General features: G+C 40.7%; 1 protein-coding gene across 2 annotated transcripts in view; it reads right to left on the reverse strand.

The window, feature by feature from the left end:
• Positions 1-14974, reverse strand: part of APBB1IP (amyloid beta precursor protein binding family B member 1 interacting protein) — a 115813-nt gene that overhangs the window by 46224 nt on the left and 54615 nt on the right. For both annotated transcript variants that reach the window (XM_081820758.1, XM_081820757.1), the window contains exons 5-7: positions 13543-13620; positions 7255-7414; positions 5727-5848 (exon numbers count right to left, since the gene is read on the reverse strand). In XM_081820758.1, coding sequence (XP_081676884.1) covers positions 5727-5848; positions 7255-7414; positions 13543-13620 — 360 coding nt within the window. The remainder of the gene's footprint in view (positions 1-5726; positions 5849-7254; positions 7415-13542; positions 13621-14974) is intronic.

Genomic DNA, 14974 nt, shown 5'->3' on the forward strand with positions numbered 1-14974 from the left:
TTCAAGAAACGGAATGGCATTGCTCTCACAAAGCTCTTCTATTCTCATCCACTTATTTATAGGAATAAGGTTTTTCACACTGATATCTATAAAAAGTACTTAACTTTTATAGAAACGAAAAACAGCAATATAATTGATACTGAACATTCATCCCTTTATCCTGGAACAAATCAGAGGGGGAAAAAGGTTTCATCTATTATCGCATTAAGAGATGTTTCCCCCCAGATTTTTCTTTTTTAAGCTTAATACCAATATTTATGATTTTAATGTTTTTAAGTTGTTTTAACCAATTGTGTAATTTCTTAACACTTAAGTGCCTTATGATGACAGGATATAAAAAATTACTTATCAATTTATAAACAATTTGCTGAAGAGAAGTATGAGAGAGATCAAGAAGAGACTTAGAAACATAGAAATATATTATAGTAGGAGAAATCTTTGTGGAGAAAACAGAATGGGAATAGTTCATGGGGAAAAACAAGGAACAATGTAAAATTTCCCAAATGTTAAAAAAGCTTATTGTACACCACCAAGAGTGAACCCTAATGTACACCGTGGACTTGGGTGATAATGGCATGTCAATGTAGGTTCACTGATTGTAACAAATACACCACTGTGGTGGAGGATGCTTACACTGGGGGAGGCTATGCATGTGTAGAGAGTATATAGGAATTTTCTCAATTTTACTGTGAACTGAAAACTGCTCCAAAAAATAAAGTCTATTAAAAAAAAAGCTATTATAAAAATCGGGGTGCATGTCCCCCTTCAGATCCCACTTCCCTTTTTTTCCCTCCCATCCTCTTTTCTTTTACTATTATTTAGTTGCCCTTTCTACTTGGTTTATTTGGACCATATCTGACCGCCTTCTACTGAAGATAACAATTTTCTACAATTTTCTTCTGAATCCTGCAGTTCATTAATTGTATTGATATATTGTCTAGAAGGTCTTTCAGATGCTATTTCCTGTCCGGTTCTGCAGTATTTTGTCATAAACACAATGTTGGTTTTTCCTCTTCACTCATACTAAATCAGGGCAAGATTGTTCTGTAGGCAGTAACTGTCAACAGGCAAAATCTGTGGTCTGCCTTGAGCTGTTCTCTCTTTGCATCTGTGTGGAGGATATTTTTTCCTTAGGGTGAGGTCTGAGGGGTTAACTGACTGCCCCGTTCCTACTTTCACTGACCTTCTAACCTTGGGTTTTTATGAACTAATAGAGTAATTACAAAGCTAAACTTCTCAGCATACACCTTCACTAAAGCTCTTCTGTACTGTCAGGAGCATTTTGTGCACTGGGACTTCATCTTAAGATGGCACCATGCCACAGTCTGCATCCTACACTGCTCTCCTCTTAAAGCTGGAAGAGCAAAGATGATCTTCATTTTTGTATCCTCCATAAATAGCGCAGGTTACACGTGTAAACAGATACTCCATAACGTTTGCTAAAGCCAAGCAAATGGAGTGAAGTCCACTAAAGGTTCATCATATAAGTCAACCTGGGAAAGACATTCAATATTTTGAAACCTTTTGAGAAGAACAAATAAATTGTTCAGAGTCTTAGCCTTTTCCTTTTATAATTTCTGGTTAAAACTAGTTCTTCGTGCACAGTTTCTAACTAACCCTTGAAAGAGTTCCTAGACAGCACCCTAATCCATCTGGGCCCAAAGATCAAGCCTGTAGGCTCACAGATGTAGCCCAGACTAGGGAGTGGAAGCAGATATCAGTAGGCACTACTCTGTTCTGGGATTCGCCACTACGTGTAAATGTTGACAATTATGTTTAAAAATAACTAACAACCCAAATGAAATACAGGATGGATTTGGATTTTTGAATTAACTGCTTGAGATACTGCTTGAGGAGAAAATCTAAGGCAATTAAACAAAAGAATCTCCAGATTTTGTTTCCATAAGAAACTTCCTCCGGAAATACTCCTCTCTAGGATTTGTTATTCTTTTGGTGTAAACTTAAAAAAAAGTTCCTGTTAAAAACTATCAAAGGGTCTCAGCATACAGGTTTTACAAAGGGACTGTGGGTATTTCAAAATTACAAAGCCTCCCTTTTAGGAGTCATGGTATCAACATGGGAATGGTCACAGTCTACTTCAAGAACAAGGCAAGAGCCCTAAGGTCAGCATGCTGAAGTAGCTATTCATGCAGAGCACTGACCAGAAGATAGATTATGCAACCAAACACTGAGAAAATGGAAATACTTAAAATCAGCAACTTCAAAAATGCTTCCACTTCCATTATGGTCTTTAAATGTGATTGTAAATTAGAAGAATATACTTATATAGTTTTTTTTTTTTAAATATTTTATTTATTTATTTGACAGAGAGAGACACAGCGAGAGAGGGAACACAAGCAGGGGGAGTGGGAGAGGGAGAAGCAGGCTTCCCGCCAAGCAGGGAGCCCGATGCGGGGCTCGATCCCAGGACCCTGGGATCGTGACCTGAGCCGAAGGCAGACGCTTAACGACTGAGCCACCCAGGCGCCCCTTAAGAACATATTATTATCCAGAAGAATTCAGCAGGAGGATTTCTGCTTCCTCCTATGATAGAGTAGCTTGCAGTCAGACCAAAGCTCCACAAAAACAGCTAGAAAAGCTGGATTAAAATATATCTGTGCAAAGGGCTTTGGAGAGCTATGGAGGCAACCAGGACTCAAGGGGCCAAGATCCAAAAGAGAAAGGAACCATAAAGAGGCGCTGAGACATTCTGAGAGCCACATCCCCTCCCCGCCCCCGGTGAGAGGCTGAGAATCATGGCAGAGGACTTGAACAGGCTCCTCACAGAAATGGATATTTACATGGATAATAAACATTTGGAAAGGTACTCAAATCTTTGGCAATAGAAAATTCAACTTAAAACCACAGGCGATACCACTACACATTCACACAGAATAACTAATTTTATTTATTTTTTAATGGCAGCACCAAGGGCTGGCAAGGACTTGGAATAACAGGAATTCTCATACAATACTAATGAAGGCAAATCATGCAATCACTTTGGGAAACTGCTTGGCACTTTATCCTAAGGCTAAATATGTGCATAACCTGTGATCCAGCAATTGTACTTATAAGTATATATACAAGAAAAAAGTCTACATATGTTCAGCAAAAGACAGGTATGAGAATGTTCTCAACAGCATTACTTGTTAAAGCCTCGAACTAGATAAAAAATCAAATGTCCATCAATAATACAACAGATAAGCTTATTCTGGTACAATCACACAACGGAATACTAAAGGGCAAAGAAAAAGAACAAACTATGGACTGCCATATGCAACAACATGAATGAAGGTAAACACCAAAGAATAATGATGATTCCATTTTATGTAAAGTTCAAAAGCCAGAAAAACCAAGGCCAGAGAGGTTGGAATCATGATTATCTTGGTAATGGGGATCAATGGCTGGGAAGGGTATAGTGAGTCTGCTGGTATACTATTTTTTTTTTTTTAAAGATTTTATTTATTTATTTGAGAGAGAGAATGAGATAGAGAGAGCATGAGAGGGGGGAGGGTGAGAGGGAGAAGCAGACTCCCTGCCGAGCAGGGAGCCCGATGCGGGACTCGATCCCGGGACTCCAGGATCATGACCTGAGCCGAAGGTAGTGTCTTAACCAACTGAGCCACCCAGGCCCCCCTTGCTGGTATACTATTTATCTTGACACGCGTGGCAGTTAAATGGGATGTGCACTTTGTAAACATTCATAGTGTGCAGTTATGTTTTGTGTGCTGATGCATTAGATGCCACGACAAGCTGCAGATCCACTAACACCCATTTTCCTCCTCCTCCTCTTGGTTAATACAATACTATGGCCATGTTACACAACTCTTGAGCACCATTTTTATAGACTCAATGTGAGTGTTTCTTTCTGGAAGAACTGTAGAAGGTGGGGACTCTGAATGTAACTCCCAGTTGTAGTTATGTGTACGGTTGTTCAGATAGAGATTGCTTTTGTCAGCTTCTTGTGTAGCTCAATATCACCATGTAACTAAGTGCTGGCTAATGGGATGGAAGCAGAAGTAAAAGTGTCATTTCTAGGTCTTTCTAGTAAGAAATCTGGTTGTACACTTCCCTGGCTCTTTCTTCCCTCCCTAAGGACTAGAAAATGGCCAGGTGAAAATAGCTGCCCTGGGCCCAGAGATAGAAGCCACGTGTTGAGGACGGCACAGCCCCCTATGTCTGGACTGGTATGTGAGGAAGAATTAAGCTTCTAGCTGGTTTGAGCCACTGATTTTGGGGAGTCTCTTTGTTACAGAAGCTGAGATGGCACCCTAAATAACAGGCATTAAATCATGCCATTGAAGGTAGTTATGGTTTGAAAACTTTGTGTAGTTGATCCCTGAACAACTCAAGGTCCATTTATACACAGATTTTTTTTGATAAGTACAGTACAGGACTATAAACATACTTTCTATTCCTTATGATTTTATTAATAATTTTTTTTCCTACCTTACTTTATTGTCAGAACACATTATATAAGACATATAACATACAAAATATGTGTTAATTAACAGTTTATGTTATTGGTAAGGCTTCCCAGTCAACAGTGGGCTATTAGTAATTAAGTTTCTGGGGAGTGAAAAGTTATACACAGATTTTCAACTGCATAGGTGGTTGATGCCCCTAACCTCTCCCCGAACCCCCAATGTGTTATTCAAGGGTCAACCGTACTTTTACCGTTCATTATTTGTCAAAGACAATAGTATCTTTAATTGCTTTGTTGTCAGTGAGCCACCACAAAACCTAGAGGTGACTCTAGAAAAAAGCACAGTGCAAGGGAAAGAATATTTTCTCATGAGGAAGCTGAGAGTACCCTTCTATTTCTGCCTCTAGTGATATGGGACTTATTTTTTTTAAAGATTGATTTGTTTTAGAGAGAGCGAGAGCGCACAGGGGGAGGGGTAGAAAAAGAGGGAGACAGAGAATCCTCAAGCAGACTACCCCCTAAGCATGGAGCCCAACACAGGGCTCGATCCCAGGACCCTGAGATCATGACCCAAGCCAAAAGCAAAAGTTGGCCACTTAACTGACTGAGCCATTCAGGCACCCCAGGACTTAGTTCTTTTAACCTGTAAAATATGAAGGTGTCTGGATGTCCCCAATGATCTCGTCTGTGTCTAACATTCTTTGACTTTCCGAAAAAGACTTAATGACCCTCACGCAACTACGGTTGGCTGGAGACCTCAGTGGGAAAAGGCCTATGCTCCTGTGACATCCTTGTACATATGACTTGGGGGAAGCCTTTTCAGATATGGAGAACAATGCTTTTTATTATGTAGACTGTTTGTAGAATTGAATCACAATAAACTGTACATTTTCTAGGTGCTCTCTTTAGTTATCCCAGCATCAATAAGCACCAAATATTAACAACAGCAAAAAGGAGTGTCTTTAAAACACGAAGCATTAATGACCCTTTGTGCATCAAGGTATCTTGAATTTATGTAGCCAAATGGAAATAAGGACAGAAGAAGAGGATTAGTCAACAGACAGATATGCTTTGGATGCTGAATCCAAAGAAACAAATGGGTTTCTTTTCTTTCTAAATCCTTCAGGGGCCTATTAGTTGACATATGACCTAAGAGTTGGGTTTGTGTTTTTTTAAAGAAATACATTTGCAGTAGTTTGTGAGACAGTAAATGATGTTTGTTAGTATACAGGTGACACTAAAAAAAAAAAAAAAAATCCTCTATACTTTATATGGTTTAACTATATACAAGTTATCTTACCTGGGGGTTTTTAAATACAGCATATTTTTCCTCTTTCTCCAGAAACAGCACTTTATTTTCTGTGTCTCTTGTCCAGTCTGATAAGACTTCAACAACATTTTCATGGTCTTCAAAAATCCTTTCTGATGAAACAAGAAAAAGCATTCTTTTGGACCCAAAACATTAGGCTTTCCAACAGAGAAATAAGCTAGTACTGAGTTAAACACAATGCTTCCAACCTTTCATTGGTTTTTAGAAATTCCTAATTCTTACATGATGTCATATTGTAACACCCCTATTACATTTCTTATTCAGTATCAGGTCAACTTATTTGCCATAAAAAAAAAACATGGCAGATGAACATACAATATCGTGATAATGGCCAGTCACTGCACTTTTTTCTTATTAGCATTTCTGACTGTAAATAGTCCCAGATGGAGGTAAACATCCTATCCGTAAGGAGGACCATGAAGCAATAATTGGCCAAACAACTCTGAATGAAATTGTGAGACATCTGATATGTGCTCTAAAACATCACCCCTGAAGACTCTAAAAACAATGTATGCATATCTGAACCAAACCTAAACATAAAGGAAGGCTTTCATTTCTCTCTTTGACTCAGAGAGTTAAAAAGTATTTCAAGAGATTTCAGTGTAGAACTTTTACTTCAGAAAAAAAAAATTCACTGAAAGCTTCTAAAGCAGGCAATTCTGTATTCCACCAAGCTCTCCTGAGAGAAAAAACTGTTCTGAGTGACCTTAACAATGACAAGGAGAAGTAACAAGAATATTTCTTTAATTGCTTTTTTACTTTTTTTTTTTTTTTTAAACTCCATTAATTTCTACCAACTGTCTTTTGCTCTTTGGGGCTAAGCCTCGTCAAGTCGACAAAGTGAGTGGGGATGGTGGAGGAGAAATGAACATTGATGTACGGCAGAGTTACGCTATAGTTTAAAGAAGCAAACGCTAAAGAGATATTAGCTGCAGATACGCAGGCCCTCCCACAATCTGCTCAATTTACTAAGCATGCAGCAAGAGGTATCATCCTGTCACTTTGTTTTCCTTATGGAACCACCAGAGAAGTGGCAATAATAATGCTGACATCTCAGGGGGGCCTGGGTGGCTCAGTCGTTAAGCCTCTGCCTTTGGCTCAGGTCATGACCCCGGGGTCCTGGGATCGAGCCCCGCATCGGGCTCCCTGCTCAGTCCTGGGGTGCCTGGATGGCTCCCTCCCCGCTCCCTGCTTTTCCCTCTCCCACTCCCCCTGCTTGTGTTCCCTCTCTCGCTGTGTCTCTCTCTGTCAAATAAATAAATAAAATCTTGAAAAAAAAGATAATCCTGACCTCCCCCAAGGTGTGGCCACTTGCAACAATCCGAGTCTCTTCACCACAGAGAAATGAAGAGGCAAGCACTGAATCTGACATAAGGGGAGTGATTTGTGCCAAGTCTTGATAGCCTTGAACCAAATTCTTCTTAATAATAGACCAAAACCCATCATAAAGCAAACCCACAGGTTTCTGGAGCAGTCTATTATGGGGGATGGGACTTACCAATTTGCAGTTCTGTGTATATTTCATAAAGACACCAGTCTACGTTGCAGTCACAATGGGTTTTCTCAAAAAGGTTGTCTAGAACGTCTCGGGCCAATTGCCGCTCATCCACCATCAGTGACTTAGTGCTGTTATCATTCATGTGCACCCTGACAACAAGCTGAGGATAGAGCCACAGAGCAGCCAGTAAATTTCTGCAACTGGAGAAGGCCACGGAGATTAAGGTTTCAAAGCTCTACTGTCTCTGCGAATTTAAGTAAGAATGGGTCCTGCAAAGTCACTCAATATGAATTCAGATGCTCAGTACTTGTCTAAGGTGCTAAGAATATAGAGGTCGAGAAACCAATTCACAAAAACAAAACAAAACCAAAAACCCCCACTCATAATAAAGTCTTTGCCCAGCCTTCGGACGCTCTGCATTCTGGTGAAGGAGACAGGAAACAAGCAGAATCAAAGAAGTGCTGACTTCCCGCTTTCATGACATCTTTCTGGCACTTGTCCAGGTTCATCCTGGAGCCCAGAAGCATGTCTTGATTCAAAGTGTGTCTGTAATAAATTCTTCTCTTTTGTTTAGCTGGAGCTGAGTCCTATTTCATGCAACCCGAGGGTTCTAAGATACTGGCAAGACCAAGCTGGTTACTCTATAATTGTTTTGAAGGTCAGGGGTACAAGGGACACAGAACCACTGAGAGGCCTGACAGGGGCCGAACAGGCTGTGCCACAGCAGAACATGTTTGAGATTAGAGGTGGATTGAGCAAAATGAATGAAGACTGAGAAACAAGCTATTAGGGAGGCACGCAGGCAAATCAGCGATCAAATTTACTTTTCATTTCAGTTTTTAAAAATTCTACTGTACTGATTTCACAGTCAAATTAGTCATTATCCCATTCCAAATCTGGAGGGTCTGATGGCAGCAGAGTTTACTTATCTTCAAAAAGACATAGGATTTCACTGTTTTTTTTCCCAGGCAACTTGGCAAAGTTATTAAATCTTCTGACCCCCCCAGAGAGACCATGATTCTGATGTAATATAACAGAATTAATTCATGATGTAATACAGCTAGGGTCTGGATTTTTCCTGACACCTGTGTATTTGTAGTGTGTTTCTAATTACGGTAGTTGTTACTTATGAGTGCTACCGGTTACAATGGGCCTATATACCCAGTCTTCAAAAGGAACAATGGAAATGTGCCCACTAAGCCTTAATTTATGTTTAGGGAAGATTTCCTACAACTCCTTCTGGGAAGACCCGTACTTTTATTTTATTCTTTACCAAGATCACCGATCCTACCTAATTAAGTGGGAAGTAGGTTTAGAGTCAATCAAGTTGGAGTCTATCTTTGATTGCAAGGCCTGGAGGAAGTGTCACGCTTCCCTTTTCACACAGCGCTGCTTGCCCATCAGCCCGCCGTGCCTGCAACTACACACACAACGCACACCAGCGGAGGACGCCTGGAAACATCGTCCATCAGAACCACCTGATACTACCCTTGCTTGAATTTCTATTCTAACTTGAAAAGAGAAGTGTGAAATAGCTAAAGACAAGTTCTGCCTATTCTGTTTGTCTAGGGTTGGTGCTGGCTACTCACAAGTGAGACTTATCCCTACAAAAAATGTGAACAGATGGACTGGAGAGGCCACCCAATTGGTAACATTTCTTCCTCCCCAAAAGTTTGGGTTAGGTTCTGAGCCGCTGAGAAACTGCCTCTCCTGTCCCACTTCCACGCAATCTGATCTTGAACGCGTTCTGTAGTGTACAGAATGAAGAGCACAGTTCCTGTGGATTGTTGTGCACAGTTACGGAAAACAACTGAGGGTTTGGGTGGAGATAGAAATCTGGGCGAGGGGCTGGCAGGGACCACAAATTGAAGCACTCATATATGCCTTCTCTTTTCAACACCTGCACACAGAGAGTCAAAACACAGACATCAGGGCAGTAAAAGTGCATTTCCTCTCCCCAGGATCATTCAAATTAGACCTTTACTCCAGGCTTGTCTGAAAAATACTTTTTTCTCCCTTGAAAACCTATAAAACCTGTAGTCCAGAAACTTCTCGTTGGATAGTTGCCTTTTTTTTTTTTTATTGTTTGTTTGTCTTTTGATGTATTTAGAATGATAGGCCCAAGTGCCACAATGTCAAAGATACACTCATCTGACCTGAGAAATGAAGCATGGAGGGTTGCACAGAAAAAACAGAAAATCCTCAAATAGCAGGCTTTACTATGATTTATTTTCTGTGTGTAGAAGGCATACCGACTGCTCTCTGCTGAGAATTATTGCTATAGAGTAGCTACGTGTCCTAAGAAACACTGCCAATGTTAGGATTGAGAAGACTTAATCTCCCTGAGGGAATAATTTAATGATGTTTGACCACATTTCATTTTTGCGTAGGGATTCTTGAGAAAATAAAACATATGTTTGTGTTTTGTTTTGTTTTTATATAGAGAAAAAAAACCTAAACCACATAATTTGACAGTGATGAAAGGTTGTTTTTTAAAATTTTTTTGGCAGAAATTGCAAACTAAATTTAACCCACATATAGTTACGAATATCTACAATTACAGAACTTAGAAAATAAAAAAACCAAGAGAAGGCTGGGGACTTTTAGCAAGAAGAAATTATATTTACTATTCTTCACAGCTTCTATCACATTTACAAGCTGAAGAGTAGCTATACCAACACATAATATTGCTAGATCCCAGTTATATGTGATTCAGCAAACAGAGCGCTTTTCATATCTACGCTGTTTGATAGAGGGTAGAATGACTTAAGCATGGAAAAACCTCCCCTTTCTAATCTGTTACAGTAAAGACTTTATGGTTTTTATAATTTCTCCTTTTTTCTTTGCAAGTTGTTAAATAAAAGAATTTCGTAGACCTAAATCCTTTATAGGTTTTTTGCTTCTGTGCTAAAATGTACACATGGAGTTGTTCTCCTGTGTCACAGAGCTTTAAAACAAACGAACAAACATATGAAATTCACGAGTTTCCAGTTCCAAAAGCTTTGTAATGTAAGCTGTGTACATCATTCGCAATCCAAAATGATATCAACACCCCACAGAACACTTGAGGGCCAAGTACGTCAAACAGACTTGATTTCCACATTGCAGATTATGTATGAGCACATCTCAGTTACTTCAGTAATGTGCAAGTATGTCTCAGTTATGCTCACAGGCTTTTGTTTTAAGAGATACATTTGGAGCGTCTGAAATCAGACCAAATATTCAACTTGGCTTCTTCATTTTCTTTATTTTCCCACTGATCAGAGTGGCTTCTGTTTTACATCTTCTTTGTTGAATGAAAATAGATCATGCTTTGTGTTTACTGTTGCAATTCACCCACCTAAGTTATGGAGAAGTTCTCTGGCTTTCTGATACACCGCAGGAAACAGGTGTCATCTCCTACCCGTCTCTTAACCTCCAGTTGAAGCAAATCGACTCACTAAGCTAGTTGTCCTACCTTTTCATCTAACAATCAACTTCTCTTTTCACTTCCCCTCTGAAAATACAGCCAATGTGGCCCCCTTTTTATAGACAATCCAGTGGTTTAAAATAGTTTAAGTAATTACAAATTTTCTTTTTACTCATTTCCTTTTGTGTTTTCATCTTACAGGTAAAGTCAGCGACCCAGTGCAGCCCATGTTCATGGACAGTGAGCTGCTGTGCTAGGTGGGCTGTACAACGGGCCACCCTGCCTGTCATCTTCCCCCCTACAATCCATTTTCCACAAAGCAGCCAGGATGATCTTTAAAAATCAGATATTAGGGGCACCTGGGTGGCTCAGTCGCTAAGCATCTGCCTTCGGCTCAGGTCATGATCCCGGGGTCCTAAGATCGAGCCCCGCATCGGGCTCCCTGCTCAGCGGGAAGCCTGCTTCTCCCTCTCCCACTCCCCCTGCTTGTGTTCCCTCTCTCGCTGTGTCTCTCTCTGTCAAATAAATAAAAATAAAATCTTTAAAAAAAAAATCAGATATTATCCCCAGTTAAAAACCCTCAAATGGCTTCCCAAGGCACTTATAATATATTCCAGACTCTTTCTTGGGACTGTGAGGCTGTGTGGCCTGGCCTGCCTCTCTGACCTCAAATCCTCCTCCACTTTCCCTCCTACTCAATGGCTCTCCGAGCAGTGGCCATATAGCCCTGCCCAGGATGCTCCCTCACCTCGTCCCTGGGGAGCTGGCCTGTTCTTGCTGCCAAGGTCTTTGCTCAAGTGCTGCCTCCTCAGAGAGGGCTCCCCCATCACTAGATCCATTTAGAAGTGACTCAGGCACTCTCCATCACTTGTTTCTGCTTTACTTTCTTCCTAACACTTACTCCTCCTCTAGAATTTAACTCTAGGTAGGCAGGGACCACACCTGAACTGTTTTACCTCTGTAAACCCAGAACCTGTTCTATGAGATGGGGATGCATCAGTGAAGAAAACACCAAAATCCCTGCAAGAATTTCTGTGGGGGTAGGGAGGGGAAGTAGGCAATAAATAGGCTAAACAAGTAGAGTGGATATTATGTTGGATGGTGATAAGCACTGAGGAGAAAAAGAAAGTAGGGAAGGGGTGTGGGTACTGGGGGTGTATGTGCAATGCCAGATGGAGAAGGCCTTACTGAGCAGGTGACCAGACCTAGGGGAGAAACAGAGAAAACCCACTGGAATCTGGAGAAGAGCTTTCAAGGCAGGGCACCATAAAGCATAAAGTCAAAAACTGAACCCAAAGGTCCTGAGGCCAGGGCATACCTGGAGTATCTGAAGAGCAGTGGTGAGACCAGGTAGCGAGAATGGGGTAGGTGGTGGGGGACAGTGGGCAGCCAGACCATTTAGGGGCTTTAAGCTGCTATGAGGATTGGGCTTTTCTGGGTGAGATGGGGTGCCGTGGGAGGCTTTAGCTTGGGAGGGATGAGAAGACAGGACAGGAACTGGAGCATACATAGAAACGTAACAGTTCATCCACAGTAACAGGAAAGACTATGGACTATTTGTCATAGGTGCAGGCAGGCAGGAAGGTAAATGTGTCGGGAGCTTATGGACCCTTCCTTCTGAGTGCTTCTATTTTCTTAGTGCCACGGGCAGCAATATCATTAGCTGGGAGAATGTGGATGAGGAAAGAGGTATTGGAGGTTTTAAAGGAGAAGACAGATAGAAATCATTTCCTCGGTAGCGGTTAGTGGGTGAGTGAGTGTGCTGTTGGGAAGCCCTGGGCAGTGCTGAGAGCCCAGGTGAGTGGGAGGAGAGCTGGATTTAGGGTTTAACAAGGTGAGTACGAGGGGAGAGAAGGGCAAGGCAGCTGAGGATGTGAGATTCCGGTAACTGACCACAGGATTTAATCATAAGTAGAGAACTGGAAAGAATAATGGTAAAAAAGTTCATGCATGTTTAGAATGACTGGGACCAGACTGATCCGGGAAGACCCTCCTAGATGAACCCTGAAGGTCTGGATCCAGGGATAGTCAAGGACTATTTACTGAATATCACTCAACATGTATTGAACACCTTCATTCAAGGAACCATGAGAGGTGCTGTAGGAACAGAAAGTCTAATGCTCTTCACCCAGCTAGAAGTAAAAATTCTTACGTGGTCTCAGACATGATATATGCTTCAGGAACTGAAATAAGACTGTTTCAACTTTCTCCTAAGTAACCAAATTGACTATTATTAACACGTAACTGTTTTTAGGTATGTGCTTCTACTGAGGTTAATTACATGTGTTTCTGTTATAATATCTGTGTTCCTAGAAAACCTACAGTCTACAGAAAACACTCAGTAAAATTGCAGGCTTATTGGAAAAATAGGATTAAGCAGGTCACTCAAAATTTATGCAACTTTGAACCCAGAGCACTAGCCAAAACAACATTTGGGATCTCGGGACATAACCAGGACATCTAGGGTGGCCAGCAGGGCTGGAGGCTACCTCAGGGGTTATGAAAACTGCACATAAGCAATCGTGGAAATGCTAAGGCGAGGCCAATGGAAGCTGAGCTCTGACCCAGTAAAGGCGGGTCCAGACGGTGGCGCCAGGACACCTGAGCAGAACCCAAGAGGGTGCGCCCCCAGGGGAGGGAGCCCTGGGAGTGGAAACTTGGAATCTTCCACATTTACACTAACATAGGTCCTGATTTATCGGTCACAAATGAGCTAACTGATGTCACAGAAAGAATAACCATGTAATTATCTTTGTACTAAAATTTAAAAAATTACAACTATTTAGAAAACCCTCAAAATTTTATTTATTTTTTTATCATTAAGCATAGTACCATGTTATTAATTTAACTGCCCCATGTAAAAGTGATTCACAGTTTACCTTCTTGACCTTGGCCTCCTTCAGTTTTTCCAATGCTAGCTTAATTTTATCAGCCTTGGCTTGGGCTGCTTCTTCTTCCTGTAAAACAGCAAGACATTCAACACTGTCCACCAGAAAACAGTAGTGAGGAAGTAGCCATGCCATGGCTAACGAACGTCTCAGTTACTTTATGCTGACAAAAGGCTGTGTTGGGGGCACCAAATTTCACACTTGATTTTCAGAATTCAAATGACTATAACAAAAATCTTCAGCCCAAAGATGTAGAAGGCAGTCACCCTTTATATCTTAGAGATAGTAACCTCAAAGATAAAATGACGACTCTAAAAAGGCCTCACATGTGGACTCCACAAAAAACTGAGTGACTCAAAACTGGGGTCTCAGTTGAGGAATCTGCTAGTGAACTCAAGGGATTTGAGCACTCCTTGAAATTACACACATTCTTCTGGATCAGTGTGCGTTTTCTGGAATTCCTAGTTTTTATTCATACCTAAAGGGGGACTTACCTTCCTGTAAGTTAAGACTTAGACTCAAACTTAAACTTATAATTCACCAAGAAAACACTGACAAACACTTGAGTAGGCAGAAAAGAGACTGAAATATTTTATGAGCCCAAAAGCCCTTTGATTTTTTGTAAGTAAATATTCTAAGAATAGGATTATTAAGGCTCTCTTACCTATTTATTTTTTATTTTTAAAATTTAAATTCAATAGCCAACACATTATTTATTTATTTATTATTTATATTATTGTTATGTTCAATTAACCAGCATATAGTACATCAATAATTTTTGATGTAGTGATCAAGGATTCATTAGTTGAGTATAACACCCAGTGCTCATCACATCATGTGCCCTTCTTAATGCCCATCACTGGGTTACCCCATCACCCCACCCATGTCCCTTTCCACAACCCTCAGTTTGGTTCCCGGAGTCCAGAGTCTCTCATGGTTTGTCTCTCTCTCTGATTTCTTCCTGTTCAGTTTTCTTCTACCTATTTATAATGATGAGGAATGAGCTGTTCTGGTTACTTTCTAATTACTTGAAAGCAGATATACATCTTTTTACACCAGTGATTCTTAATTTTTTTTTTTTTTTGAGCCACCAACCCCTTTAGGAATATGTTGAAAGCCATGAAGCCCATAAAGCCTTACATGGGTATTCAACTTTGCATATACTTTCAGGAAATCATGGCCTCCTTGAAATCTTCATGGACACTACATTAAGAGCCTCTGCTCTTTAGAATGGCAGTTGTCCAAGAGACAAGAGAAAGCAAGTGTTGGGGAGGATGTGGAGAAAAAGAGAACCCCTTTGCACTGTTGGTAGGATTGTAAATTGGTGCAGCCACTATGGAAAACAGTATGGAGGTTCCTCAAAGAACGAAAAATAGAAATACCCTACGATCCAAAAATTCCACTTCTGGGTATATATCCAAAG

The sequence above is a fragment of the Leptonychotes weddellii genome, chromosome 5 (assembly GCF_054177405.1).
Source record: "Leptonychotes weddellii isolate Sample4059 chromosome 5, ASM5417740v2, whole genome shotgun sequence".
Taxonomy (NCBI): Eukaryota; Metazoa; Chordata; class Mammalia; order Carnivora; family Phocidae; genus Leptonychotes; species Leptonychotes weddellii.